General features: G+C 33.8%; 1 protein-coding gene across 2 annotated transcripts in view; it reads right to left on the bottom strand.

Annotated features, from left to right (window-relative positions):
- The window catches only part of SAMSN1 (SAM domain, SH3 domain and nuclear localization signals 1), a 173431-nt gene that overhangs the window by 42054 nt on the left and 114856 nt on the right, over positions 1–16521 (bottom strand). The window contains exon 1 of one of the 2 annotated variants that reach the window (XM_090287411.1): positions 6767–6921. The exons of the other annotated variant lie outside the window; for it this stretch is intronic. Within the exon in view, the coding sequence (XP_090143537.1) occupies positions 6767–6823 (57 nt within the window). The 5' untranslated portion in view covers positions 6824–6921. Of the gene's footprint in view, positions 1–6766; positions 6922–16521 lie in introns of those variants that run through there. 2 annotated transcript variants of the gene reach the window in all.

Genomic DNA, 16521 nt, shown 5'->3' with positions numbered 1-16521 from the left:
TCTTTAAGCCACCAAGTCTGTGGTATTCTGTTACGGAAGCCCTAGAAAATGAATACACACTAGGTGGAAAATTGCAAAGCTCTTCATATGACAAAAGAAAGGGGATATAGCCAGCTGTGTTGACAAATGACTTTATCTTTGAAAGAATCACTTCATCTACCACTAGAGACAGCTTAAAACCCTCTTCTATTCTTATTAATCAATGCTTAATGGAAGATATTTTTGTTCTGTACTAAGAAGCTAATTATGAAATGTCTTGTTTCTAGAAGTTCATCTAAATCCTTAACACTAGAAAGGAAGAGAAACGAATCAGTTTGGTAATGCTAAATTTAGAAACAGATTGGCAGAGTATGGACTTAATTCCATTATACATACAAAAAAGAAAAGAAAAAAAGAAAAGAACAATGTGCAGGAATAATGAAGCCACTTATCTCCAAAGCAAGCAAGGCAAGAAATGATTCAAGAGACAGGTGTCTCGTTAAATTAATTTTTAACAAATCCAGTGCATTGGTAGTCAAAATAGTGATGTTATACTCTTCCTATGGGCTCTAATATCCAAATTTCCAAATGGGAGTCTGCGCTGCCATCATTTCTCTCAACCACTTGTCTCCTGAACTTCCTGTATATTGTCTGGGCACTGGGTTTTTGTTCTGTTTTGGTTTGGTTTGGTTTTGGTTTTAATCTATTTGGCTCCAGACTTTAGCTACCTACTTGCAAATAAAAAAATTAATTAATTAAAAAATAAGTAAAAAAAAAACACACAAACAACAAAAAACTCGATTATATATATTCACATTCTGTACAATGGGAAGGCTAAAATGAATTTCCGCTTTTTTTTAGAGAAAAGCTTAAAATTATTTAACTTTCCAATTATTCAACATGATGAAATGAGGAAATTATTAGTTCATCTCTTCTGATTTAACGTGCCCTAGAAATAAAAATTAAATCCAATAAAAAATATTTTGAAGAAAAAACCAGAAACCTTTAGGAAGTGGTACATTTTGACAGTGAATTTCTGCTGGCTATGCGCAGAGAAATGAGGTTATTTCTCCTTGGAATGTGGGCAGAAGCTGGAAGAAAGAACAACGCAGTGCAGTGGCAGCCTTTATGTTGACCATCTTTCAAACATATGTGCTAACTTTCTTATACATTTTCAGGTGTATACAATGTGTACAAATTCACCCCAAGTTCAACATCTCTTGACATCCACCCTCGCCATTTCCCTTGTCTGAGCCACCATCATCTCTTAGTTTCTGGAATTGCTTCCTAATGGGTCTCATCTTCCTGTTTCCTCCCTCACTCCTTTCAGTGTTTTCAAAACACAAAAGACAATAAATCCACTAAAATGTAAGCCAGATCCTTCTTTTCTCAAAATCTTTCAATAATCCTAATAATGACCTAGAAGGTCCTCTACTGTTCTGGCTCTTTGCAACGGACTGCTCTTCCCCTTGTGTTTTCTTCTTCATTGTTACTCAAACACACCAGAGACACTCTCATTTCAAGGCTTTTGGACTTGCTCTTCCCTCTCTCTGCCTGGAATATAACTTCCTAAGCCAATGTCATGGCCAGCTCCTCCATTTCCTTTAGGTCCTTTTTCAAATGTCCCATTTTCACCAAATCTTCCCTGGTTCTTCATATTTCATAACCCTCCTTCCCTACTTAGCATTTATCATTATCTAACATGATATATATTTAACCTATTTATCTTGTTTATTGTCTGTCTTCCATAGTAAATGTAAATCCTTTCAGGACAGGGATCTTGGTTTTATTCACCATTGTATTCCCAGGCTATGGTCTCTATACCATTCATAGTAAGCACTCAATAGATATTTGTTACTTTGAAGAATGAATGAATGAGTGGATAGATGTATTAATGAATTACTTTCTAAGTCTTTTGACAAGATTAGTAAGAAAAAAATTGCTCCAGATTGGTAAATTCTAAAAATTTTTGATGCTTAGGCATGTTCTGTATGAGATAAATCAGAATATTTGAAGATGGAGCCCAATCATTATTGTTTCTTAAAGCTCTTCAGTGATTTACATGTGCAACCTACGTTGAGAACCATCTATACAAACATTGTTTCCAGACCTTAAAGTGCTCACAGAACTCCTGGGTATCTTGTTACAATGTATATTCTGAATTAATAGGCCTGGAGTAGACCCAGGAATCTACACGCTAACAAATTCTTGGGATGGCAATGCTGCTCCTCTGTAGAACCTCACTGAACAGCAAGTACTCTTACCTGTATTTAACTCGACCTTGAAGGCCCTGTGACACCTTTTATTATGATCTATACGTTGTTTTCTCCTGCCTTGTCTTATATAATTTTAAGTTTGCATTATAATTGACCTTAAATATTTCTTGTAAAACAAATATGACATAAATACTGACTAAGTATATAAACGAAGAGAACGTCTGGAGAGATGTTTTGGCTGCAGAGGGGGTTAATGAAAATAAAAACAAACATTTATTTACAACTACCATTTTTTAAATGGGAGAAGTGAATTTAAAGTATTACCTACATTGTATAACACATATCATAGTTGAGATCACTTTGTTTGGAACACCAAATTGTTCAACTGAATTCGTATAAGTTGAAGTCTGAAAATTATACATCAGATGAAGACGCCAAAAGAACTAGTAGGGAAGAAACTTGGAGGTTTAGAAGAAGAAGAACTGTCCCATATAATTCCAAGTCATTTTCTTTTTTACTAGCTATGATACCCTGGGCAAAATATTTTACATCTAAAGTGCTGTTTTCTTTCCTGTAAATAAGAGGAAAAAGAGAATGCCATAATCCCCCTGTGCAAATGCCTTGCCAAAAATGAGCACCAGTGCATATACACTTCTCTTATACTTGGTTAAGTAAGAGTTAAAATGTATCTTAACAGTCTTGATAGGAAAAGCAATGAAAAAAGCTCTTTAATGCCAAAACTATGTGTCATCCTTGTCTAGAAGCATAAATTTGCACAGCGGGCAGTGTGGGGAAAACAGCTCATAATCAACTCATCACCTCTTATCATTGCTAGGATCAAATGCAAACAGGAAGGAATGCCACTTCAGTCATTGCCAGCGAAAATTAGCATCTGTGACACTAACGGTGTCTCATTTACTATGCACTTTAGAATTTTTAAAATGGTAAAAAAAAAAAAGTTTTTATTTCCAGAGCTGTCATCATTTCAGTGTTCTCCTTTAAAATAACAGCAGTATTTGAACCTCTTTTACTCAAAGAAAAACCTCAGTTAAAATTTATTAATACATATCATTAATCGCAGCCAAAAAAGGCCAATTGATTCAGTTACAGAATTTTATCTGTGGGATCTATTCCTTTTCTATTTTTGAAGTTTCTACCGTATTCCCTCACCAGGAACAAAGGTCTCCTATTTTGTAGCAACAAGCCTCTCTAGGTAGGGGTTTTGCATAACATTTGCGGTATTGGTGTTCTTTTTAAAATAAAACTTAAAAATGAATGTTATATTTTCACATATACAGATGAACTTTCTTACGTACATACTAACAGACTTGCTACCAAGATTAATGGAAGTACATTAACACTAGTGAGCATTCATACTTGAACTAGGCTACATACAGTAGATTCAAGAAATTTAATTCAATTTACAAATATTTATTAAGAGCCTATTACATTGAAGGTGTTATTCCAGGTGCAGGAAAGAGATACATGGTTATATTTACCTCATATTAGGTAATAATTTTTTTAACAATTTGAATATTAAGGAAGTTGTTATTGTTGTTTTACAATAAGGATTGAATCTTATGTGAACACCTAGAGGGATTTTGTAGGTGAAATTCTTGCATTTAATCAGAGACAACAATAGAGTACCCCTAAATTTGTTTCCAACTTACAGAGGCTCATAAACATATGTTCTCACCCTGGCTGGTGTGGCTCAGTGCATTGAGTGTCGGCCTGAGAACCAAAGAGTCGCCAGTTCAATTCTCAGTCAGGGCACATGCCTGGGTGTCAAACCAGGTCCCCGGCTGGGGGCATGTGAGAGGCAACCACACATCGATGTTTCTCTCCCTTTCTCCTTCCCTTCCCCTCTCTCTAAAGATACGTAAATTATTAAAAAATATATGTTCTGCCTGGTTTTTTAAAATTTAACTGGCAATTAAGACAAATAGAAATATCTACAGTCTCTATGCTTGTAATAGCAGCATAATATTTAAGTAGTACTGGAAATAGACATGTGTATTTATATCACATAGTTTTATTATTTACCTATGTGTCTTTGCTCAAGTTAATTTACCTTCTCCATGCCTTCTCCTCTATGAGGCTAAGTAACAGTGATTCCCTTACAGAGTTGTTACAAAGATTAAATCAATTAGTGTACAAAAAGCTCTGAATACAGCAATTGGTATGTAATAAACTTACAACAAACATAGAAAACAAAAAATAAATAAATAAAGCAAACAAATAAATAAATAAATCATTTTAGTTGGAAAAGCAAAGAAAATTATGTTCGATAATGTAAGTATTTATAGAGTATAATTATATCATATCTTATAAAATATGAATCTTGAATGTGCTTACATTTAAAAAACCATGATCAATAGTGGGCACTCATGAGAAGGTAAAAACAAGATTGAAGAATGAAAGTACAGTATAGTACCATGCCTATATATTAACCAAGGCTATTTTTGATCAACTAAATGGACAATACTTAACAACTATTTATCAAATATTTTTTCTTAATTTTTGATAACATGAATGGACTTAGAGGGTATTATGCTAAGTGAAATAAGTCAGAAAAATACCATATGATTTCACTTATACATGGAGTCTTGAAAACAAAATAAATAAACAAAGTAGAAACAGACTCATAGATACAGAGAACAAATTGGTGGTCACTAAATGGGAGGGGGATGGGGAGACAGGTAAGAAAGGTGAAGGGGATTAAGAAGTACAAATTGCCAGTGATGAAAATAGTCATGGTGATATAAAACACAGCATAGGAAATGTGGTAAATAATATTGTAATAACTGTATGGTGCCAGATAGGTACTAGACTTATAGGGGTGATCATTTTGTAAGATATATAAATGTTTAATCATGATGTTACACATCTGCAAATAATATAATATTGTATATCAACTGTAATTGTAAAATAAATTTTAAAAATTTATATAGAATAAAACCATTTATCTGAAGAAAATAGGGGTTTATTTATAATAAAAGTTAATGTTTCCAAAGCAACTATATTCTGTGATGTATTGTGTTCTCACATGTGTATTTTATTAACTTATGTTTTTGCTTTTATGAATAAGGAAGTCGTTATGATGAGCAATACTCTATATGTATTACAATAGTTCCTTCAGTTAAGGCAAATGGTAATAGACTGAATTATCATTTTGAAAATAGTTTAATGACACAGTAACTCCCTACATAATATATTATTTATGCGATATTCTAACTTTAGATATTTAAATACTTGGAGGAAAACCACTGTTTTATATTAACTTTTGTGATCTTCCTAAATCTACTATTTTGAATATAGTATTACTGCACTGAATCAAGTAAATTTTATATAAAATCAATGTTATATAGAAAGGTACATGATACCTTAAGAAACTGTTTTGTACTCTTAGGGAAAATGTAACCTTGAATTTTTGTTACAATAGAGAAAAAGACAGAAATCATAATGTGTTATCCAGCTGTATTTTTCAGCAAATGTGCTAGTCTATCCTTTATCACATCTCTGTGTCAGAAAGAGTTAATATTAAAAATCACTTTTCTTAGTTTCCAAAGATGGAAAATCATTTATTTTTAGTTTCTTTCAGAGAGGTTGTGTATAATTCACAAGGAGTTTTAAAATATTGGCTATTGTTCAATGCCATATTGATACAAAAGTTCACAATCTATTCCCAACTCCTTTCTCTCCGAATGGGTGCCAAGCATATAAAGACCATTAATAGGTTATAAATCTGTTCTTTAAAAAGACATTTTAACTCAGCCACAGTTTATTCACAAACAGATTTAAAATATTATTTTATGTAAGAAACTCAAGAAATGTGCAAGTATTAGAAAAAGTCCACCAGTATTTCATAAATTAATAACTTAGATTTCTACAATTGAAACTTTGCTGTCTCATGCCCTATTTTTTTTAAGTGACACTTTTGTCAAGACAAAGAATAGAACAACACATTAAATAGAATCAATTTGACAAATTTATAAATTCATGGGGTTAAGATGCTTCCCAAAGCACAACCCAATCCTCTCCTTAGTTCAAGAGACAAAACAGAAAAATATTATCTACAACAAGCTGTCATATTTCAATCTTAAAAATAAAAATAATCAAATATTTAACCAAAATATCTATTTAAAAACCTTCTCATAATTAAATATATTGAGAGAACCTGAGCACTTAAGAGAAAAAAATGTATTCAGTATACTGTTAAATAGACATTGACAACTTTATTGTCATTAAAAATGTGCGAGAAGGTTTTATAATGTCAGTCTTCCAGAGGCCACCAAGTTGATTTCAATGAAGCTGGTAATCTAAGCTCAAAATTCAGTTAAAGATGTAAATGATCAAATATACATTATAAGATAAAATTACAAAGACAATAATAGTCAGGTATTATTTAACATCTAACTTTGCAATTCAATTGTTTCCATATTTGCCATGAGGCATTCAACCCTGTGATTGAATTTATTTATGACTGACAGATAAGAACTGTGTGTGTGTGTGCTTATTCTATGACATGGTTTAGTTTTGTATAAAATCAACTATGTATAAAATTGCCTTACCTTTGGCTTTTGATGTTTCTCCTTCTCTGAAACATTAGATGGTTTTCTCTTCAGCATTTTGAATTCAGACTCCAAGTGAGGGCACTTTCTGTTGTTACAGAAACAACTGAAGACACTCAGAAGTGTGCCTACTGTCTATGATACTCAGAGGTAACTGAGCTTGAGCCCTGGGACCTGCCACTTCCTCCTTTGGTCAGGATATGACTTCACATTTACACGGGTAAAGTCTGGTTTTTTTTTGTTTTTTTTTTTTTGGTAACTTTTTAATGTTCTTTTTCTAATATTCTATGAGGCAAATTTCTAAATTTCACACTTGGACATACCTGCAGTTATAAGAACCATAAGGACTGCAAAGTAAAATTCAATTTTTATTTTATATAAAAATAAAAATTTATAACACTTTCTATGGGTAGAACAAAGAAAACATCTGAGCCAATGGATACAATTTGAGATGTGGGATTTTTAGTATTAAAAAAAGTAAGAGAATACTCAGGGTAGTCAACATTACATTTCTCAGTAAACTTTGTTAGAAGATTAAATAAACTAGACTTTATAAAATACTAATCCTATTTAAGGTGTGTACCATGTATATAAAAAAATAGAGTATAGATGAAATTCACATAAATATAAATGGGAATCTGACTGCAGAAGTAAATGGTTATGAATATTGTGACTTAAACATATTACTATGTTGTAAATCCCTGATTAATATGGAAATCAATTAAACATAGCCCTCAATTAACCAGATACTTTTCTGCTAAAAACTAATGCCATCCCTATTCCAGGGATGATCCAGTGGATCAAGTATTGTACCTTCAAATGAAGCATCCAGAGTACCTGTTTATAGGTCTGGAATAGAACTAGCATGGCTTAGAAAGACTTTTCACATCAAACTAAAGGGTTTGACATTTTTATTATAATGTCAAAACTGAGATACTGAGGAAGTAAAAGCAAGAAGTTCAAGCTTTCTTGGTAAGTAGGGAGTTACCAAAGGGAGACCTATGGAATGTCTGAAACTCCAATTCCATTAAAACAGTCCTGTTGGGGAAATCAACCTAGATTTTCACGTATAAAACCCCTGGGTCCAAAAGCAGTGTGGCCATATTCTTAAAGAGCAGCTTCTCTAGATACCAAATCAACAGACTCTCTCTCAGTCTCCCAGAGGCCCAGTTCCAGTGTTCAGTATTTACTAATTTGTGTAACAAATACTAAATTGTCTATTGTGTGCTGACAATATATCAAGCCTCTTGACTAGCAAAATGTTGTTTTTGTTATATAATAGAACTGAAGAAATAAACTTGTCAAGATTATGGTTAATATGCTTCTACTAGATATGAAGATCAGAATTATATTTTTAAGAATTATAAGGATAATATTTGCAAATTAATGACACAAAGGTTAACACTGAAAAATCTCAGGACTTCAAGGTTGGGTAATTACCTAGAAGTATCCCTTCTTTCAAACTTTCTGTTGGGTTTAAGTTAAGTCAGTGGCCTAAGTAAACTTTTTCTTTCATTTTCAGAAATTGAAAGTCATGAAGAAATATATTTCTTGACTGAACTATCTGCATCCTCTGTGTCCTCATTTCTGCATCTGTGAATAACAATTTAATTCAAATGTGAATTCAAGCAATAATATGGGAATGATAATTCACTTACTACATGAGAGGGTTTTGGTATGGATAAAAGAAAATACCAATAAAAACATACTTATTATATGATATCATTTAAGTAACATTTATGTCAAGAAATGTTTGTGGACCATAAAGAGGCATGTACTTTTAAATAGTTATTTTGGGGATAATGTTTGCTATAGATTATTTTTTATAATGATTACTAAAAAACACAGACTGTAACTGGACTACATGCAATTTTAAAAAGTGCTACACCCAAAGAGTTTTTATAAAATCTCAATTTATGATAGCTAGGCATTTTAACATCATTATCTCTATAAAGAATATTTAAAATATAAATAAAACCGAAATCTTTTACTTCAGAATAACAGATGAGAGAAGCAATTTCCCAATTTTCTACTCAAAAGTGATGTTTTGTTTTGTTTTTCCTTAAGATTAAAAGACATATGATATTTGAGGTCCTACTACAATCTGTATTTAACTCCTTGGTTCTCAGAACTTCACAGGTGGCAAGAGAGAAACTGTTTTTGTCACTTATATATTTTATGGAATTCTGGGTCCTCCAACATACTTAATAAGTGATCCACAGTGATCCAGAAAAGTCAAAAGTCTAAAGTAAACAGAACAGGAATGAGGTAGAAAGTTAGTACTGAGCATACCTAATTCCCTATCATAATTCATCTACTAAACCACATGTTGCTTAAGACATGTTCTAAAACAGGGAAATTGCAAAAGAGCAGAGTCTTAGTGCATTGCTTTTACATGTTACATTAATGGTCTTATTACCCAGACAGAGTGAAACAAGGCTGGGACTTTGTGGCATATACATTGGTTACTATTTCTGTGTCATACGGGGTAAGTCAGAACTTTAAAGAAATTGCAATTAAATGATAGCTACTGGGATGTGTTTTATGAGAAAGTAAAGTGAGACACAAAGGAGTTGTTTCAGCAGTCCAAAAAAGATTCATTGGTAGATTGCTAAAACAAATAATCAAATGCAAATGATAGGTACCAGAAAAGTATGGATATGGGAAGACGCTGTCTGATGTCTTAGATTCTGCATCTTGCTTGCCTGATGCTATCTGTATCTTTTTGCTTCTTGCCATCAAGTTGAATAATAAAATTAGATAGTAATGTTTGGGTTAATACTAATCTATATGTTATTTCAAGACACATTTGTTCAATGGTTAGACAGAGAGTTTTCAAACCAAATCTTTAAAAATAGAACTAGGATCTCCACATGCCTTAATTTTTACACCCTCTCCAACTTGTGGATTTGGTCACACTAAATCTAATGCTTCCAATATTGAATATTTCTAGGGCAGCCCTAGTAAAAAACTATTTTAGTAATTATATGTAAACCTAAAATACTTCTGACCTCACCTCAAATACATTGTTGAAGGAGAAAAACAGAAAGACATCTTCCAATAACTTGAAAAATAAGAGAAATAAGATTGTTATCGTGGAATACAATTTGAAATTAACATTTAATGTAGGATAGTATAGATTATATTCCTTTCAGATCTACAGAATTTAGTCAATTAGGATAAAGAAAAGGAGAAGTAAATCATGAAAGTGATTTAACCTTGATAGTTCTCTCCTTTCTGGCTCCTCTGAGCAGTCTTCTCTATACAGATTGGGAAAGGAAAATTTATAGAAAGACCAGTGCAGGTATGAGCTCTTGCCTGTTTATGACCTGCTAGAAGTAGAGATCCTGCACTATTATACAAATCTATCCCTACCAGGATTTCTACACCAGGGTATAATGAAATTCTATGTAGTTCTTTCCTCATAAATCCAGATGTTAGTTTCAAAGCAATACAGCCATATAAGACATATTGGGTGTTGCCCCACCTCTAGATATCTAACTTTCCTTACCATATGGTAGATAAAACACCTGCTTGCTTAGATGTGGGACTTTATAGAGAAATGGTAGGATGAATGTTCCCCTAGGCCTATGGTGGGGGTGAAGAGATTTGGGGGATGGTGGCTTCCTTGTGAATCTCTTATATTTTCCAGATTCTGAAGTCATATACCCATTCTCTGTCTCTGGAGTCTCTATTTGCTAATCCTTTTCAGTAAAAGATGCTGCCCCTTCCTCAGGCTCTTCTAATGTCTTACTAATTGAAAAGCTATATATTTTGCCCCAGTGGCCTGCTTAAGGGACTGATGAACTCAAGCTTTGTGGAAAAAATTGGGAGCAGAGAAAATTATGATCACATTTACAGGGTGTGTAAAGAAGATGGGAGCTACTGAAGTTTTTCCCCCCGCCCCCAAAAAAGGTCTTGAAATTAAAAATATTTATCACAGGGATTAATCTTCTTTCAAGAACCTGTATCAAATTTACATAAAATTAACATGTTACTTATTAGTTTCTTCCTTATGATATGGTGCCTTCCCTGATTTTCACTACAGAGTTCTTACACAGTCACCAACAGTGATAGAGGTAATGCCCAAACCACTTAGGTTTTTGCCTTACCTAGACAAAGGAAAGTAACAGAGGCAAATGTGAATGGTATCCACCTCAAGTCCTGAGTTCAGAAAAGAGAAATTTTCAGTAAACTTTTAGTATTTTAATTCTCCTCACAAGATTATTCATCATATGGAGATAGATGCACCAAGCAATCTGAGCACTGTCCATGTGGACATCAAGTCCCTGAAGCCCTGCGGTTGCTATTGCTCACTATAAAGCAATACATTGCCATGGTGGTTAATTAGAGTGTGTCCCAAAATAAGGATCCATTCTGGGTGTGCTCAAAACACAATGTTTTGGAGAGAGGAGAATGGCTGGTTGGGTCACCCGCATCTTAGGAGGCCTCTTGGGAGAGACCCTGACCCAGCAACATTTTTTCTTATTGTAAATTCCTACAGAGATGATGTAGCTAGCTCATTATCTCATTGTCTTAGTTATAGAGAAAACAGAGAGTTGAGGTAAAAAGTACCAATGGCCTAAGATGAATGGTGATCTGAAAGAATCATATAGGGAAAATCTATTTAGAAAGTGATAACTTTTTAGACCAAATCTGTGTATGGCAAGATGTCTGAAAACAATGTTGGAGAAGCCCTAGTAAACCAAAAACAAGGCATACCAGTTCAGAAGTGACTAAAACAATTAGGGGAGTTAAATAAATTCAAAATAAATGCACATTACTCAGATTATTTCAATGGATTATAAACATATACCATCTAAGTGGTTGCCACAATAAGTAATGATACAGTTTCACCCATTTATGATTAAAAGTTACAATATTCATGGAGTAATCTTATACTCGAATATAACAATAAAAATGACTATCATTTTTAAGTGCTTTTTATTAAAGCCTGGCATTGTGCTGTGTGCTTTATACATATTTCCCATGTAGTCTTCAAAAAATCTTCATGGTAGTAACATTATCATTCTCAACTTCCTGGTGAAGTTAGGTAATGTGTCCAATTTGCACAGCTGGGAAGTGGTAGAGTCAGGATGCAATACAAAGCCTCAGCTCGTAAGCATCACTCTCTAACACAGTTATGCCTTGCATACCTGAAGACCTGGCATAAAATAGCATTTATTGGTCATAGCATCAGGATAAAGGCTGCGTAAGGGTTGGAGAGAACATTTCAATTATTACATGTGTATTTAAAAAATGAAACAAGTATGCAACCAATATAGAACCCTCTTCTTTAATCAAGACTCAGCACCATAAGGACAAACCTGCTACCACTTTATTTCTCTCCTGCAACTCAAGCTACTTTTCTGTGATTCAAAGAAGAGTCAAGAGTCCTTTGATACTAGTTTAAATAATCGTTTTCTCTAATTTCATGCTTATATAAATCAGGGTCGGGTTACACATTAGACTTCTCCACACTTTATGAAATCCCCTAGGTTCTGAAGTTTCCTGCCGATTGCTTTTTGATAAGGTACCCATCTATGAACTGATATTATCTGTGAGGTTAGTACTATAAACATATTCTATTTCATCCTTGATCTGTAGCTTTAGCTCCCCAATTTATGTTTCTAAAAAGTATTTATTATTCTATTATCATTTGGCTTTTAATTTTACCAGTTTCTCTGGCCTCAAAGTCACATCCAAATTATGGTCACAATTTTCATATTTCTTTAACACTTTTCCCTTCTATACTTCTAAATAGCATTTTAACTTTTGTAAACATTAAAATGCTTACCCTAAGAGATATAAAAACAGAAGCTCCCCGTCACATCTTTTTGTACTCCTAGACTTCCTATTTCAATTCTTTTCCTGATCTCTCCAGTATTAAAATCATTTTTCTCATTAGATTCATTTTTCTACATGATAGGCCTGTACTTTCTTGATTTATGTATTAGATATTATCTAATGATTCCTGTTTTATGTCCTTGAGGACTCTACAGTATTTTCATTCCACAACTCCCTTATAAATTATTCAGTTAAACCATTAGTCATTATTATTTTTTAAATAATGTTCACAAATAAGTCAAATTGTGCTTAGTGATTTCTGTTTCCTTTGTTGTCCATTTCTGGAGTTTATAATTACCTTCTCTGTTATGGTTGGTTCCTTCTGTGCTGTTAATGTATACCAGGTAAATGTCCCCCCAAATCTATCAGCTAATTTTTTTTGATACATAAGTTTCACCACATAATTTCAATTTCTCAAGTATTTCAGGTTTTTTTCCCTCCAGTATGGTTTGGTTATTATGTAAGTATGCAGTGCTGAGGCTGAAGTGAAAATGGAAATTCTCAGTCTTCTCTTGGTTTGTATTCTGTCTGACTTGAATCTCACATCAGCATTTTCGTCTGCTCTCTCATTTGCAGAAACACACCTCCCTAGTGGAAATGTTCTAGGTGCTTATAGATTCTCTGCATTTGAATGTTATTTTGACATGAAATAGAATTCTAGCCCCATTTTCCCTCAGAAGATAGAAGGCCTTTACATTGTCTTCTGGCTTCCAGGGTTATTATTGAGAATTCTAATGTCATTGCAATTTCTGGTTTATTGTATATGGACTCTCTCTCTCCCTCTCTCTCTCTCCTCACCCCTCTCACTGTAGTTTCCTTTTATCCTTGATATGGGTTATTTTTTTCATTCTCTGTACTTCTCAATGTCTCTCTCAATGTCTCTTTCAAACTGGAAACACACAACCTTTGTGTTTCTTTGATAAATTCTTCCTCTCCCTCTGTTCCTTCTGGAAATACGATTAGTCCAATCAATGTTAGACATCCTCGATACTGTCATTTTACTATATTTCTTCTGATTTTTAACCACCATGCATAGTTGTGGGACCCATCCATGCCGAGTCTCCGCCCCTTCTACCAACGGTGATGTGACTTCCTTATGTCTTAATTGTAAGACTTCTGTTCAGCTAGATTTCAGGTATTCTTAGTTAGGGTTATTTTGTAGTTCAGGTTTTGATGTGATTGTGGGAGGATGCAAGTACCACTTTGCCTACACCACCACCTTGACCAGAAACCTTACTTTTTTTCTTAGAAAATTTCATTACTTTTTCTAATATTCTAAAATATTTTATTAATATTTTATTTTGCAAAAGTTCTTTTTTATTGTTCTCTCCTCATAAAGAGAGTTTTAAAATAAAGCCATGAAAATGTATAAAATCAGTTGACATGCAACAATATAGATGACTGCTGGAAATACAATATTAAGTGAAAATAAATTTTCAAAAGAATTACATATAGCATAATGCTCTTAAAAAGAAACACATTTAAAGCTTTTAAAATATCGAACAAGGGAGTTAGTAACACAGCATTTAGTATATGAGTTAGTTTGGTGGAGGGAGTCAGGTGGATGCAGTGAGGGTTCAGCAAGATAGATGTGGGTTATTTTAGAGGTTTTCAGCTTTTATTTCAGAAATATAAAGATATTAAAAATCTTAAAGGGATGTCTATGAGGGTTAAATAAAGTACTCTTATAAGTAGTGCATGGCATATATGAAACACTGAGAAAGAAAAAATATGTAAAATATATTTTCTTTCTGAGGTTGTTAGTTATCATTTTTTATAAATTTCCTTCTGTCCCCTGCATAGCCTTTGTTTCTTTCTGATATCTTTCTTCTGTTTACTTTGATCTCTGCCTTTCTTCTTTGAGGCTTTCTTCAAACATCTAGTGATCCTTGACCCTTGATACATAACTTAGAGCATGTTATAAAAATCCTGACTGGAAGCTCTGTGTAAGTGAGTGAGTGATCAGCAGCAAGAAAGCCTTTTCATCAGAAGACCCCCAAATGGAAGTTTTGGAGTTCTAGTTTCTGGAACCATTCAGATTCTTTAGGTATTAATTCTCCCATGTCCTGGGGTGGTTTTGGAGGAGAGGGATTTGTTTTCTTGCAGCTTTCAAGGGCTGAAGCTCTCAGGGGGTCTGTGGTACACACTGACTTGCTTCATTACAGCATACTTTTGTGCAGGTTCTAAGAAGGCCTTTTGTTCCAGTTCTCCATTTACCTTCCATTGTCCCAGACACTAGTTGTCTTTTTATCATATGTCTTTGTTTCTGTGGGTTTGTGTCTAGTAAATGAATGTGGATAATATACTACAAGGTCTGTCCAGAAAAAGTTCAACCACTGCTAATATAACGAGAACATTTTGCATGACATCCATGTAACCTCGCAGCCAAGGAGAGTGGATTGGATTAAATATATGTGAACAATGATGACTTCACTGGACTCTTCAGTGGGGGCAGTTGATGCAGTTAAGTGAGCAGGTGTACTGTGTGGCTGTCACATTCAAAATAACTGAGAGAGTAGAGCAATGAATCTGCATCAGATTTTGCATTAAGCTTGAATGTTCCTCTGCAGAAACTGTTGGGATAACTCAGAAGGCTGCAGCTATGGGCAACTGGTAATTGGCAGCTTCATCACACAATGTGCCCTCTCATGCATCATGTCTCGTGCAGAGTTTTTTGGTGGAACATCAAATCATCAGGGTGACTCAGGCCCCTACAACCCATATTTGGCGCCCCACTACCTTTGCTTTTCCGAAAACTAAAATCACCCTTGAAAGGGAAGAGATTTCAGACCATTGATGAGATTTAGGAAAATATGATGGGGCAGCTGATGGCAATTGGGAGAACTGTGTGAGGTCCCAAGGAAATATTTTGAAGGGGACTGAGACATCGTTGTCCTATGCACAATGTTTCTTGTATCATGTATCTCTTCAAAAAATGTCTCTGTTTTTCATATTACATGGCTGGATACTTTCTGAACAGACCTGGTATATTTAAGCAAAGTGTAGTTTGGCCAACTATATTTCTCACATTTTAATCACCTCTGACTCTCTTCTTTCACCCTGCCCTTCAAAATATTTGCATTTCTTCATTTTATTTGATAAACTCCCAATTATATGAAAGATGTAACTAATCACATAAAACTGACATAAGACATGGCTACTGGCATGACATAGGAGGAAGATGGCACAACACAAACATGAAGTGTTTCCATGGAAGCTCATTCTCACATTTAAGTAATTGCTCCCTCCACATTTTCAGACTCTTCTCACAAGCTCAAAAATACAGTATCCTGTGAAAGAGTTTGCCTTTTCTTTTTTAATGATAGTATAAAATAATAAAAACTTAGAATTGTATATGTTTTCAAAGGAGTTTTTAAATAAAAAATTTATTCAGTACTACCTGCGCCATGCATGAAATTTACTTCATGGCTGAAAGAAAATTCTGTCTGTAGTACAATACTGACAGAACAATTTGAACTAACTTTGCTCATTTTTTTTCAATTAACTTTTATCTGAACACAATACCCTTCATATGTACTATTAAAATCCCCTACTTAATTCATACATCTTTCTCCAGAAGCATAAGAGGAAGGTAGACTGTACTGATCAACAGACCATGATTCCTGCCTTTGTCCACTGAAGAAAAATATAATTAGTAAAGTATTGCTGAAGAGATATATATGAACTTCCTTTCCTCAGAAAAGCTATTCTTAAACAGGAAGAACAAAATTATTTCTATTTCCTTTCTACCATCACTCATCAGAAAAATTTACAGCAGATTCAAGAATGACCAGATTATTTTTTAGACCTTTTCATTTGAAACTATGCTAATGCTGGAAAGCTACAAAAGATAGTAATTGTCCAGCCCATTTATTTAAACCAGCAGTTCTCAACCTGTGGGTCACGAC

The sequence above is a fragment of the Furipterus horrens genome, unplaced genomic scaffold (assembly GCF_987537825.1).
Source record: "Furipterus horrens unplaced genomic scaffold, mFurHor1.1.pri manual_scaffold_1, whole genome shotgun sequence".
NCBI lineage: Eukaryota > Metazoa > Chordata > Mammalia > Chiroptera > Furipteridae > Furipterus > Furipterus horrens.
This window is presented reverse-complemented; position numbering and strand designations above follow the sequence as displayed.